The sequence below is a fragment of the Sturnira hondurensis genome, unplaced genomic scaffold, assembly GCF_014824575.4.
Source record: "Sturnira hondurensis isolate 20B ecotype Veracruz unplaced genomic scaffold, ASM1482457v3 Scaffold0001872, whole genome shotgun sequence".
Taxonomy (NCBI): Eukaryota; Metazoa; Chordata; class Mammalia; order Chiroptera; family Phyllostomidae; genus Sturnira; species Sturnira hondurensis.
In genome coordinates this window covers 472,448-486,843 of record NW_028074503.1, presented here as the reverse complement: position 1 = coordinate 486,843, position 14,396 = coordinate 472,448, and the positions used below count along the sequence as shown (strand labels likewise).

Here is a 14,396-nt window from a genome sequence, read left to right as displayed (position 1 = left end):
CGAGCTCACCTTAGGAGGCATGTAGGAAGCATTCTTGATTATCACAGGATACTTGAAATGTTCGTGCAGGTGGTCGACATATTCGCACATCCTAGGAGGAAGAGATCAGGTCGGGCAATAATGCCTTAAGTTAGATAATTCACTTCAAGCCAACTATTAAAGCAGAAAGGGTAGCCCTGGTTGGTGTGGCTCAGTGGATTGAGTGCTGGTCTAAAAACCAAAGGATTGCCAGTTCCCGGTCAGGCCACATACATGCCTGGGTTGTGGCCCAGTTCCCCAGTAGGGGGCACATGAGAGGCAACCACACATTGTTGTCTCCCTCTCTTCCTCCCTTCCACTCTCTAAAAATAAAATCTTTTAAGAAAAGAAAGGGTGGACTTGGTCAAGGCTTGGCTGAGACCCATGTTTCCCTCAACCTCTGTGCCTCGGGTTCTTCTCATCTAAAATAAAGCAGTGTGGGGGCTTGGATGAATTGAACTGTGCAGTCTGTTTTAACTAACTAAAGGTTTTATGACCCCAAAAGGAATCCATTTAGACTCCATAAGGACCTGGGATTATTTGGGTGATTCCATTAGGATCTGGGATTATTTGGGTGACTTTAGCCAAAATTTAGATGAATAGATTTAAAGTCACTAAATGGGGTCCCTTCTAGCTAAACACACAATTTAGAAGAGCACAGGTTTTAGGATGAGACCAACCTGTTCAAATTTGGTGTTAGCCACTTTCTGGTTTTGTGACCTGGGGTAAGTGGCCTAACTTTGCTGCCTAATCTTAGTCACCAGCTAATGCCAGCTGCTGTGAGGGGCAGGCAGTGCCTGTGTGGGGGCTACACAAAGGAACTGGCTAGAGGGTCTCGTGGTTTCAGTGGACATACGTGCTGACTCATCGACTCTACTGTTTGCTACCTCTAATTTCTAGAGACAGATGAAGAACTAGCCCCTGGAAGAGAAAGTCAGGCCCTGAGGACTGAACAGAGGACAGGGTTCCACACAGAAAATTATAGAATTGTTGAGGTGTGATAACACACAGTGTCTGCCTGTGGCTTTCTACTTGCACAGTGACATTCCTGAGCAGTGAGGTCTGCTTTCAGGATGGTGGCACGAGGCACTTTCACCCACTCCTTTGGGGTCACAGTGCATGGTGGTTCAGGGTTGACCCTTTATTTCTCATCTTCCAAGACCAGAACCTTGCAAAGTTGGTTGGAACCCACCTTGGTTCTGTCTTCAGGAACTGAAATGAGGGGCAAAATCAGAATAACTTAGGGATTTCTAAAATGTAATCTTTATTGTATTTTTTTTCTACTACCATTTAGTCCCCTTCTCCTCCCCCCCCCCAACAATCACCACACTGTTGTCCATGTCCATGAGTCATTTGGGGGCTTATTTTTTATAGTTTAAAATACTTCTGACAGCCCCGGCTGGTGTGACTCAGTGGACTGAGTGCTGGCCTGTGTACCAAAGGGTCGCCGGTTCGATTCCCAGTCTTGGGCACATGTTTGGGTTGTAGGCATGGTCCCCAGTAGGGGGTGCACGAGAGGCAACCACACAATGTTTCTCTCCCTCTCTTTCTCCCTCCCTTACCTTCTCTCTAAAAATAAATAAATAAAATCCTTTAAAAAATAAGATACTTCTAACATATTAAAAGGTAGTGTGTGCCTACTCACTATCCAGCTTTGGAAAGAAACCAGTAAGTACTTTATAACTGAAATCCCCTATATACCCTGACTGGCCTCATTCCTTTCTCACAGTCCTGAATTGTTTGGTGTTTACCTTTGCCACGCATGTTCTCTTGCTTTCACTATATATTTCTAGTGATCTTTCTGTGACATCACATTTAATTCCAAGAGAAAAAAGCATAATAAATCCATAAGTGTATTGACAACTAGAAGGAGACTGTCTTAATTTAAAGCTCACCTGGGGCCTGTTGATGAATCAGATGGAACTAAATAATAATGGTGTGACCAAATCAGGGGAGACTCGGGAAGAGGAGCTTGGATAGAGTGGGGAACCCACCTGTGACGAGAGCGGGGCTTCAGAAAGAAACGGGTGCTGGTTGAGGAAGGAATTCGGTTTTCATCTGGTTGAAAACTCACCTGCTAAACAGTGATTCTGCTACCAAGTGATTGACTGCTAAACAGTGATTCTGCTACCTCTCTAAAAGAAAATACTTCACTGCTAGGTCTCCTTGTTGCTGCCCCAAGTGGAGAAGTGGGAGCAAAATGAACTTGGCCTTTGAGTCACAGAGGGTGCCAATGGGCAGGGTTCTTAGTGCCTCCGGTCACAGGAGCAGTTAAAAGATCTGGCGTGGACAGAAGTACACAGCTGAAGCCAATGTCATATTACTCACCTGTTTGTGAGGCTTGCGGAGACTGATATGAAGTCAAATATAATCAGGTGCTGCACCAACTCACAGAGGCCGACTCCACCAGCGTGGGGGCAAACAGGAACTGAAATGAAGGCAGGTTTCTACTGACTGCCAAGAGTTGGGCAGAGAGAGGGAAGGGGTGCAAGCTTGCAGTATTTCTTACTGCCTGCAAGGGACTAAGTCATTTGTTACTGTTTAAGGATGAAATTCCAAGATAAAAATCATCAAAGATTCCCTGATTAGGCCTGCAAGATAGAAAAAACCAAAATGGCAAACTACACAGGGGACCACAGGTGTCTCCTGCTCATGGTCTGCAGGCTGCTATGCCCTTACTTCCAAACTTTCTGGCCATCAGCAACACTGAGAGGTTCTCGTTGACACTTCCCAGCCTGCAGCTGTCAATCTGGAGAAACTTCAGGGCTTTTGCCTGTAGGAGCTGCTTAAATATCACTCTATTGTGGCACTGGAAATAGAATTACAATAAAACCAACAGAAGAATCAGCCTTGGCCTTCAGGATTTCTAAACCTGGCAATACACCAATTCTAAGTCACTCATTAGTGACCTTCAGAACGCCTGCACTGTGTGTATTCTTTGTTCCCACTTGGCATTAGGCGTGCTCTGGTTGCGCAGGTGAGGACTTCCCTCTCACTTCTTACAAGTCTGCTGGTGGAACAGTGTGAGTCATGTGAAGTCACACCACTTGCGATCGATTTTTAAGGAATAGCCACCATGGTGAAATGAGGCATCAGGACGAAGTACGGTGATGGCCATGAGTGGATGGCACGGACAGCAAAGCAGAGCCATGGCAGAGCGGCATTGCTCCTTCTGCTGGGAAAACTGAGACGCTGCTCCCTCTCCCTGCCTGGCTCAGGGCTGGCTGCCACAGGTTTTGGCACGCACTTGTGCTTCATTTGTAAGCACAAAATGTGAACGCAATAATGTTTACTCAGGTCAGAAGCTGGCTTTCTTAGAACCACACAGTGCATTGTATGCCCTTGCAATAATAGCGAGTTTAAATTGCGGCCATATAAATTTCCATTAGACACTTTGATAAGAATGACCTTTGTCATTGAATTTTAGAATAATCCAGAAACTTGTGACTATATCTGACTCTTCACTCTAATGAAGTGCTATAAAATAACCCAATTTCTAGGATTATGAAAATTTCCCAACTCAAGATACAACAAGTGATACAGCCTAACATGACAACGTCATCACTAGGTGGCCAGGACACGTCACTTACCTGTTCTCCCGTGGCAACACCAATTCCTAGTGGGGCCAATGCCTATAAAATACAAGGCAGCCTAGTGTTATTTTCCTAAGCTTTTGAACTGAACATTCAGTGTTTAAAATTTTAGAGCTATTTATTTAGTGTTTAACTATTCAGAGCTGAAGAAAGAATGTCCTGCCTCGGAGTGGCACGAGGCAGTCAAGGGGAAGTGCGGGCACACAGGAGAGGCTGCCTGCATCTGCGGAGGGGAAAGACAGCATTTGTCACGGGCTGCTCCCTTCCTGGCTCCGGCTCTGCAGGTTCTAGACACAAGCCACTGTGGCCTGTCACAGACATGAGCAGTTCAGCCCCTGGCTGAGTCCTTCTCATGGGTCACCACTCTCTTTATTCCCATCTTACTTCCCCCTTCCGTGGTTATTCTAGAACCCTGTCCCTTCAAGCTCAGGGGGTGGCTATAGATCTTGCTTCATAGGTTGGGCTCAGCGGGTGAGGTACTGGAATCCTCTGGTGACACTGCTCTTTCTGTCCTCCCCCCTGAAGCTGCTTCACTCCCCACCACCTGGGCTCTAGGCCCACACTGCCCCAGGTCCCACTGGGACTGCACTGCCACACACTATCCTCAGGCATCTTTGGTTTCTCCCTGGCCTGGCTTTCCCATTGTTTAGGGAACAATGTCAATGATGCTAATGGCTAACAGTTTCTGGGCTCTTATTACCTGGCTTTGTACAAAACCCTGACTGAACTGATTCCTCGTCACAACCCAGTGGGATAGAAGCCATCATGATCCCAACTTCACAGATGAGAAAAGGCACAAAAGGTGTATTGATCGTCTTAGATCAAAGCTTAGAAAGTTGTGGAGCAGGGCTTGAAATTTCAGATGACTCCAGAGCCAGAGGAGGCATTTGAATCACTAGGTGGGCTGACTGCCCTGCAGGAAAATTCTTAATTTAGGAACCAGGTGTCCCCAGCTCCACTCCCTGGCCTGTCTCTCACAAGATGTGCGGACGTGAGTGAGTCACAGACTACCCACAAGTTAGGAGTTACGGCAGCTGGTCACCAAGGTGCCATTAGCACCAACAGCTTATGGTTCCTGAAACTCCTGATTTATGTAGGCTGGGTCCTTTATCTCAAGAGAAAATGGGGATGGAGAGGAAGGAGGAATGGTGGGGAGGAAAAGCCACCTGACTCATTCATCCTACCATCTTTAAAGCATGTTTCTAACTCTGAATAGGTGCCAAATTTTATTTCTCCTTTAAATATTTTCTTGATCTGCCCTATTCCAGCTGCCCTCCACCCCCCTCTTTAATGCAAAAGCCCCCTGGCCCCTACCCCAGCCTCCATTTTCTTTCTGCCCATTCCTCACCTCTCCTATACCCCCATGTCACCCAACGTACACGCTGCTACCAGTCAAATCGTCTTTATTCCCATTCTCTCATTCAAGAACGTCAGGTGCTGTGCTATGTTCAGCTGCCTCTTCTGAGCACATGGACCCATAACCTGGCCCCATGCACCTGCCATCTCCACAGCCCTCAGCACACACTCCCACCCCCTGGTCCCTCCATGGCCCCACTGTGCTGGCTCGCTCAGCTTCCCCCAGCCTTGGTTCCTCTTCTCCCCTTCTTCAGCTGTGTCCTGAGGGGAGAGGCTCCCCCATGCAAACAAACGCTTGGAGGGTTGAAGCCCAGAAGAGCTTCTGAGGAGACTCTCCAGGTGGCAGAGGTTCGAACCTTCTTTCCACTGCCCTCAGCACTCAGAGCCCTGGCCCCAAATTCCACCTGATTGTTCCATGATCCTAGTTTTCTCTCCAGCCAGGCTGTAAAGTGGGGAAAGTAGAGGGCATTCCTTAAACACAGGTTTTTGTAGTGTCGAAAATATGGAGATCTTATGTCGATTTACCGAGAGAAATGGACCCCACATCCCAGTAGGACCTGCGACTTCATGTAGGTACATAATGAGGCGTCTGTCCTGGAACTGGGGACTAAGACTGGGCTCAGAGGGAAGTTTTAAGAGCAGCACATACAGGGGAGAGTAGAGCAACACCAAGTCACCTCAAGGAGAAAAAACTGTTCCTAGGCTCCTAGGCCAGTGGGACTGGCCTCTAAGCCAAATGAATGTATTGACCCAATGGCAGAGTGTGGTAGGAAAAGGTTATCAGATGAAAAAATAAAAGTGGGGTCAGAGGCGTATGTTAGTGGGGCCTGCACAAGTACTGTCTGGGGGGGTTTAAGCCTCAGCATGGCTGGGGCCAGACAGAAGCAGGTATAGCTGCACTGCAAAGATGGATGTGTTGGGCCACCACAGTCTGACGTCACCACATGCTCGAACCCCATAACCAGTTCCCACCCTGTTCCTCACTCATCCAGTTGCATATGGCTACTCATGGAGCTTGCTCTGGTCAGAGGATACAAAATCTAGATCTCTCAGAAGTTACCATTTTCCTTCTAAATTAACCAGCTGGCATCCTGGTTTTATACATCAGTGCTGTAAACTAGGCTAACGGGAGACTCTCTGAGAGATAAGATGTTTCTCAGATGTTCTGACAAATCAGGTTCTTCCCAACCCTGGAAGGGAGAATGGCCAGACCCCAGTTAGGGTAGGTTTGTGGAAGAAGAGCCCTGGTACAAGGGACACAGGCAGACAGCCTTCTCTTGGGGAGGCCTGACCCTGACACAGCTGAGCAAGCCTTTGCTTTTGAGTCATCCAGACAAATCTACATTTTTTGTTTTATTCTCAGTGAGTAAAATATTTAATGTCAATCAGATTTCTATTTGTAGTCATGAGAACCTGTCATGTCTGTCAACACTGACAGGATAGTTGGTAGCCTTTCAGCTCTTAGCCATTTACTTTCTCTAAAATAAATAGAAATAAGAAGTGAACAAATATTTCACCTATTTCATCAGGAAAGGTGAAGGGGCATAGGCAAAGGAATTCTAAGATCTGTTGTGACCACCCTGGAAAACCGACAGAAAACAAGATGGCAGCAACAGGACAGCAGCAGCTGCGGTTTTTCTACCTGGGAGATGGTGGCGTGTCCCAGAATGTCATCAGGGGAGGTTGGCTCCTCAATCCACAGTGGCTTGAACTCGGCCAGCTTTGACATCCACTCCACTGCCTCGGGCACATCCCAGCGCTGATTGGCATCCATCATCTGTAAGGAGAGACCTGGGAGGTGAGGTCTGCCAGGGGCTGACCTTGCTGCAGGTTCGTGGCTCCCAGAAAGGAAACGCTGTCATCAGTACCACCAACTGATGAGCAAGACTCCCCTAGGGAGCCTGGCATTCCATCTTTGGAGGACCAGCATATAGCCACAGCTACCAGAATTTGGGCTCCAGATGCTGCAAGTCCTCAAATTATGAGATGCCGCAGGAACTTAACTCTTGTTTAGATCAATTAGCCTATGGTAAAGTTACACATCGTTTCAACTACAGTCACAGAACCTACCAACAACCTAAGTGAGGACTTACTGTACTGTCTGTCTTCGGAGGGGATGTCCAGAAGTGCCCTGGGCTGGGCCCACGGCAAGTGCTGCTTGGCCCTGGAGCTCTGACCCAGTCTGCATTTAGATGCCACCAAATACATTTGGTGTAATGTAAATTACACCAAATGTATTACATTTGTAATACAACGAATTTGTAATTACAACGAATGTAATACATTCGTTGCAGTGTAAATACATTTGCGTTGCAGTGTTCATTGTTTGTGGGAACCGTGTGACCACATTCTGAATCATGCTCAGCCACTACTGCGTTTGGTCAGTGGCCATTTATCGACTATTGCCTTCCATGTATCTGGCATAGTGATAAATAACCAGACCCCACCATTAGTTTAGCATCTATGCCACTAGGCATTTTATGCATTTTTCTCATTTAATATTTATCATAACTCTATGAAACAGTTCATATGAACCCATTCTACAGCTAAAACTGACATGCAGAAAAGTAGCTTGCTCATGAATAGTAAGTCAAGTAAATGGTGAGTTCAAGTCTAGGCCCCTTACTCCAAGGTCCTAGCTCTCTTTGTGCAGAGACCCTGCCTGGGAGCCAGGTGCTGGGTCTGCAGAAACTAACACAGGGCTGCTCCACCCCTGACATTACCACGCTTCCAGCAGAGAGACACAGAGACAGCCATCTCTTGTACAGCGATATCGCACCTTTTCCATATCATGGCACACACAAACTAATTACTAAAATCCCATGGCACACCAAAAAATAGATATAATTTTGATTAACTTATGCAAAAAATAATAGTAATTACCTACTATTAGGTAGGTAATTACCTACTATTAGGTAGGTAGTCACTTTTGCTCCAAAGTGACTTTTTAAAAAATCAGGTGTTGCCTTGGCTGGTGTGGCTCAGTAGATTGAGTCCAGGCCTGCAAGCCAGGGGGTCACTGGTTTGGTTCCTGGTCAAGGCACATGCCTGGGGTACAGGCTGGATCCCTGGTTGGGGGTGTGCAAGAGGTAACGGATCAATGTATCTCTTGCACATAGATTTTTCTATCCCCGTCTTTCTCCCTTCATTCCTCTCCCTAAAAAGAAATAAATAAAAGCTTTTAAAAACATCAGGTGCCAATACTTGTACATAAGTATTTCTGGCACCAAGAATTAACCAATTAGATACAACCTTATTATGCAACATGACCAATAAGATGCAACTCTGTTATATGACTTATATATTTCTGGTTCAAGACACAGTATTCACACTAGATGGCTATTGTGTTGACTGTTGTCATTTTTTTTATTTGACAATCTAAGGGAAAAGAAGTCAGTGCCCCTAACTAAATAGTCAAGTACTGTTCTTGTGGCATACCGGTTGCTGCTGCTCTAGGAGAACGTGCTGTGTGGTAAGAGCGCCCCATAGGGCACTGTGAGAACCAGAGGACAGTGCACCCAGAATCAATTATTATGAATAATTTAGAGGATGATGACCTCATAAGGAAAAAAAAGTAGCATTAATTCATGCATCAATAATGGGACATCCGATCCTAGGTCAAGGACTCCAAACTTCTTTTTTAACTTAGGAAACAAGTCTCTGAAAATCATAAAAACATCTTATTGTGACTTCCTTTTATGAAAATATTTTATACATAGTAATATATTTTTCAAAAGCATACAGTTAGGAATACTGATCCTTTCATATATCTCAGTCAAATTTCCAGCATTTCTTCAACAATGGCTCCCTGAGACCCACTTACCTGATGAGCTACAGGTGGGACAAACTTGTTAAGAAGAGAGATTAAATGATTTATCTCCCTGGGCACAGTGAGGCACCCCTGGGAGAACTGTTTGCTCAGGTGCACCCATATTAGCAAGAAGGAATTAGACCTAATCCTGATCTTGACTAGTTCTGAAGAATAAAAAAAATTTAACCATGAGCCCCTGCAATTGTTTATTTTTAAAAGAATTCTCCTGCTGTAACAAAATCACAAAGCGGCATTCAGCTTTAAAACTCCTAATGCTTTTTAATCCTTGTTTGAAATCTGTAGTTTGGCCCTGGACAAAGACCTCCTGTAAGCCTGCTTATTTCTCAATGGGAGGAGAAGATATTTACCAAAGTCTTCTCAGGTCCAATTATGTCTCTGATGAGTCGGCACCTACGGATGTCATCCTGGAGATCCGCACCAACTTTTACCTTAAACCTGTAAAATTTGGTTTGATAATTTATGTGCCCTGACTTAGCAAAGATACCTGGATTCTCTGCAGAAGTGACCGTCTCTGTCAATAACTCACAGATCACATTTTCTAGTAACTTCTTGCTCTTTCCTAATCTTCAGACAAATCACTTGAGAATAATCCTACAAATAGTATCTCTTTTCTCACTGTCACAGGGCAATGACTATAAATTACCTACTGACTTGAAGTTAAGAAACTGGAGAGAGCAATTAGACTTTAATAACATTAACTAAGTTTTTGCTGTGCCATGAAAAAAAATTAAGGATGTCCCAGCTGGTGTAGCTCAGTGGACTGAGCACAGGCCTGCAAAGCAAAGGGTTGCTGGTTCAATTCCCAGTCGGGGCACATGCCTGAGTTGCAGGCCAGGTTCCTAGCAGGGGGCGTGCGAGAGGCAACCACACATCCTCCCAACCACACAGAGAGCATGTCACCCTCCCTCTCTCTTTTTCTTCCCCTCTAAAAATAAATAAATAAAATCTTTCAAAAAAGAATTAAGGATAAGAAAGCCAGACTTAAAGAGGAGAGTACAGACTGGGAAGGAGAGCCGAGGGAGCCTTCCTGTCACACTCTGAATGAAAAGAGTAGAGTTGATAAAATATCCCAGTCGGTATGGTTCTTTACCAGAGGGCTTGATCAAAGATCAACTCAGTGAGTAGTCGGCCACAGGGACCCCATGGTGCAGGGGCCTTGGCACATAACTCGGGAGCAGCAGAGGTCTCCTTTACATCATAGCTGGCCACCGCAGGGGCTCCCTTCATGTGCTTTGACACCCAACTACTCTCCAGACCTGGGCCTCCACACTGTTCCCCATGACTCTGGCTCAAGTTGCTTGGTTCATCAGAAGAGGTGTGGTCGGCCTGACTGTGACACTGCCACATGCAAGAGGTGCCACCACCACGGGTGACACTGGCACCCTCTCCCTTGCTCACCAGCCTCTCTGCCCTGCACACTCAACATCAAGTCTGCCACTCCAGACAGAACCTGAGGTCCTCCCTCTACTTTGTGCCCACCCTCTGTGCCAACAAAAGAACCTGCAGAACACCACACACACTCAGGCACCTGCTGCCATTCTCTCCCCTTCACTCAGCAGGAAACACCTTTCCATTCCAGGTGAGAGCTTCAGCTTCTGGGTGTGGGCTTCCTGTGATGGGAGACCTTTGCAATCTCCCCTCAGCCTTCTCTGACTCACCAGATACGGCTGTGCCAACCTTTCCTGGGTATGTGCGAGGGGGAAGGTGCCAGCATGTACTGAGCACCTGCTATGAATCCTGACCGCTGGTCCTTTTCAGATAGCAACTTGGAGGAGAATCACGAGTTAGTATTATTCCCTATTCATAGAGAAAGAACATGAGGCTCAGAGGGGTCGAGCAATTTGCCCATGATCCCACAGCAAATACTAGCAGGCAATGAGGGAAAAGGGTAAGATTTGATTTTGAATCCATCACATGTGTAAGCCTCTTTCCACCTCATCATGTTGCCTCCTTCAAATTCTCAGTCACCACCCTGTATTTATCTGAGGGGTTCAGAATTCAGGCCCCTCAAACACATACACATCACCCCGGAGATGTGTTAAAGTGAAGATTCCGATACAGCAGGTCTGGGGAGAGACCTGAGAGCCTGCCTTTCTGACCAGCTCCAGGGGATCTGCTGCACCTGCTCCACAGACCAGACTGACTGAGAGTCGTGTACAGCCTGGTGATTCATCTCAGGCAAACGAGCCACCTTTAGCTGCCCTGATGGACTCACACTGACTGGATAAAGAGATGATGGTCCCTTTGTGTCCTGTACTATGTCAGAACCCAGGGTCACTGACAACCAGTTTACCCAGAGGAAGACACCAGGATGCGCAGGGCTCCATAACCACGCAGGAGGGAGGCAGCAGAAAAGGGCAGACGGTTCGTTTGGATAGAACACGGCCCAGAGGAAGAGATAGGCTGTCTCAAGAGCCTGACTCTGGGAAACTCTGTGAAGATTTGGGACCAGTGACTGAGTCATATGGAAACAAAGGGCTTGAGACATTGAAGCTCTTTCTAACACTTGAAGCCTTCCAACAATGCAAAAGTGCCTTATAAAGTTAAGCTCACTGCTTTTGGAGGTTTTCAACTAAAAGCTCAATCAATGCTTGTTACTGGTAGTAAAGAGCGGATTTCCAGTGGAATCTGCTCACACTGCGTGGTGCTTGAAACCCGTGGTCTCCAAGGTCTCTTTCAACTCTGATGTTTTATGATTCTAATTAGGACTCGTGTCTACCTTTTCTTAAATCCTCACCCAAGGACAGGTTTATTGATTTTAGAAAAAGATAAAGGGAGAGAGAGAGAGAAACATCGATGTGAGAAACACTGATCAGATGCCTCCCGTATGCTCCCCTACCAGGGACCAAACCCACAACCCCGGTATGTTTCCTGACCGGGATCGAATGTGCAATCTTTTTTGGAGTATGGGACTTTGGCTCCGACCAACTGTACCCCCTGGCCATCACCTCACATCTTATCTTTGGAAAAAGAGCATGGCCTCAGCTGAAATGCCTCTTATGTATCTCTACACACCAGACTGCTCTTGAAAGAATCTTGGCCTTCTCAGTGCCTCTTGATCCTGGTTCCTTTCCATTGCTGAGCCTCTCATGCTGCCAGTTGGAAGAGTCAGGTTCATTATCACACAAATAACTTACCTGGTCCAGCCGCTCTTCAGGGCCTCTGTGCAGAGCTGCGGAGAGAGGAACATAGCCATCAGCATACACTGAAAAGCTCTCCTGGTCTATTGAGCACCTTAGTCATTTCTGATCTGGTTTCACAAACACTGGTTTTAGCAGGAACCAGAAGAATAGCCATGTGTTGTTGAAATTCAGAGCAGAAACAGCTTAGTCAACAAGCATAACTCTTTGTTCTTGTAGGGTGACTTTCCCCCTTGTTTCTATGGTAACTGTTTCTTTAATTGTCACAACATTCTTGGAGGGGGAGTGGAGCCTTTATATCCCTCTTTTTAAAGCTATATTCTGTGGCATCCACAGAACTTATGGATGTAAGAGTAAGAAACAGTATCTAGCCTCTCTCTGACCCAGCTGGGGGTGAGTAGCGTACAATGGAAAAGAGTGATAAGTCAACCACACGATGCCTGGATGCCACGCACCAGCCACTGTGCTGCAAACGCCACACAGTTTACAGCATTTTTCTGAATCCTCATAACCAGCCATGAGGTAAGAGATTATTTCCCCGTTTCACAGTGAGGAACCTGAGACTCAGCTTGACGATGTGTAACCTGCACAATGTTACGTTGCTGCCTCTGTCTGGGAATCAAATCCTAGGCTGTCACCTTTCAGAACCCAAAGTGGGAGTCACTGGCCACAGAGTCCCAGTTGTCCTATGTCAGAGTCCTGTGTCCACAAAGCAAATGGCTTTGCTTTTGCTTGAGCAAAAGTACTTCCAGAGCTCTGAGGCCTTGGAGCCGTAAGGATTTAGAAAGGGTAATAAGAAAATATTAAAACTCTTTCAGGAAGCCAGGAATATAAAACCTATCTACCAGACTGGGTTCAAATGCCCACCTGTTTCAGCGTGTCATCTGAGTACCCCAGCCAGGCGCACGACGTGGTGTAGGCAGGGTAGCCATGCATCAGCATTTGCTCTTCTGTGGAAACACAATGCTTGTCAACACTCTGTTCTTTCCAGGGGCCTTCAGAATTAGATTGCCTGCAGCTAAGCTGCTGCTCTGTTGTGGACCACTCTGCCTGGTTCTAGGAATCATAACTCTACCCCCTGTGGCTAAAGATGAGTCAGTGACCACTGGAATTCGAGCAGCAGAAGACAAAGCTTGTGTCTGGTAGCAAATGTTGCCTCAGTTTCCTCCCTGCCCCCAAAGCATGGTCAGAAGTCCTTGACAGGTAAGACCCCTTAGAGGAGGGGCAACCTAGGCCAGACACGACCACTTGGGAGGCCATCATGAAAGGACTCGGGGGCTGCAACAAAGAGCAAGGGCTTTCTCGCCCCCTGGCTTTGAGATAGTCCGAGTCCCCATGTTCTCTGGGAGAAGCACTTCTTGGCTCTAATCCCCTTAAGTCTGAACACCTGTTGGGAAGCTGCAGCTCCTTGCCTTGCTAGAGTGTGTCCTGGGGAAAAATCTGGCACTACAAAGACTTCCTGATAAACCTGTGAAATCTGCTCTGCTAAGAGTGCTTTCCTGGGTTCAAGCAGGAAATGCTAAACTCTCTGCCTGATAGACTCTGACTCAGACTATCTACTGTTTGATCCTTGCCACCCTGTATTCCTGTGTATTAGAACCCAATAAAAGGCCCTGGAGGAGGGGGTTCAACGCCTTTATCCCCTGAGAAACTGGCCACTGCTCAAGGCCTTTTTCCTCTGGGAAACTGGCCACCTCTCCTCCCTGAGCAGATCACATCGTATCTCTGTCATGTTTAAGCTCATCCACGGCACACAGGGGGACTTGTCACACTGGGGGACTTGTCACACTGCTCCTCAGAGAGTCTCTTTCTGATCCTGCACCCAGCCCTTAGTCCAACTCTAGGATGTATTCAGGATCATGCACATTCTGAAGATGTCTAACAGGGGGGTGGGGGTTTGGGTGGGAGGATTACAGGATGATCAGGATACCCTCTAGGACTACCCACTAGCCAAAGGCCTCTCTGCATAGTCAAACCACACTCAGGAGGCTTCTTTGTCCAGATTCAACTGGCTGTTGAGGACCTGGCTGCTAGGCATAGGGCATTTGGGAGGACAATGTGAACCCCAAAAGGACAGAGACAGTCAAAAGTAAACGATAAAAACAATGGAGGAAATTTCCTCAAAACCCACCTCTCTCTTTTTTACCAACTTGACCTTTCTGCAGTATTTCTGGAAAAAGTAAAAAGCATCATCACTCTCTTAGACAACAAATGCTGCACACACGATGTTGTTACACATCAGCATGTACCAGAGAGCTGTCAGTTCCATCACTTGAATAAGACTCACCATAGGCTTCCTCTTCAGTCAGGACGTCAGTGATATACCTGAAATCGATGCAGGATAGCAGCATCCTGGGATCCTGGCAGCGCGACAGGAAAGGCACATGGCTGGAATCAATTCACGAGTGGACTGTGTTCCTAAGAATCCACTCACACTGATACATGGGGCTTATCCTT

At 46.7% G+C, this 14,396-nt stretch overlaps 1 protein-coding gene across 3 annotated transcripts in view; it reads right to left on the bottom strand.

The window, feature by feature from the left end:
- The window catches only part of ENOSF1 (enolase superfamily member 1), a 34,587-nt gene that overhangs the window by 2,739 nt on the left and 17,452 nt on the right, over nucleotides 1-14,396 (bottom strand). For 2 of the 3 annotated variants that reach the window (XM_037031542.1, XM_037031559.1), the window contains 10 exons: nucleotides 14,227-14,299; nucleotides 14,071-14,109; nucleotides 12,807-12,889; nucleotides 11,937-11,971; nucleotides 9,147-9,234; nucleotides 6,610-6,744; nucleotides 3,609-3,650; nucleotides 2,698-2,827; nucleotides 2,347-2,446; nucleotides 10-91 (listed from right to left, as the gene is read on the bottom strand). In XM_037031542.1, the coding sequence (XP_036887437.1) occupies nucleotides 10-91; nucleotides 2,347-2,446; nucleotides 2,698-2,827; nucleotides 3,609-3,650; nucleotides 6,610-6,744; nucleotides 9,147-9,234; nucleotides 11,937-11,971; nucleotides 12,807-12,889; nucleotides 14,071-14,109; nucleotides 14,227-14,299 (807 nt within the window). The remainder of the gene's footprint in view (nucleotides 1-9; nucleotides 92-2,346; nucleotides 2,447-2,697; nucleotides 2,828-3,608; nucleotides 3,651-6,609; nucleotides 6,745-9,146; nucleotides 9,235-11,936; nucleotides 11,972-12,806; nucleotides 12,890-14,070; nucleotides 14,110-14,226; nucleotides 14,300-14,396) is intronic. The other variant, XM_037031551.1, reaches the window with a different exon arrangement.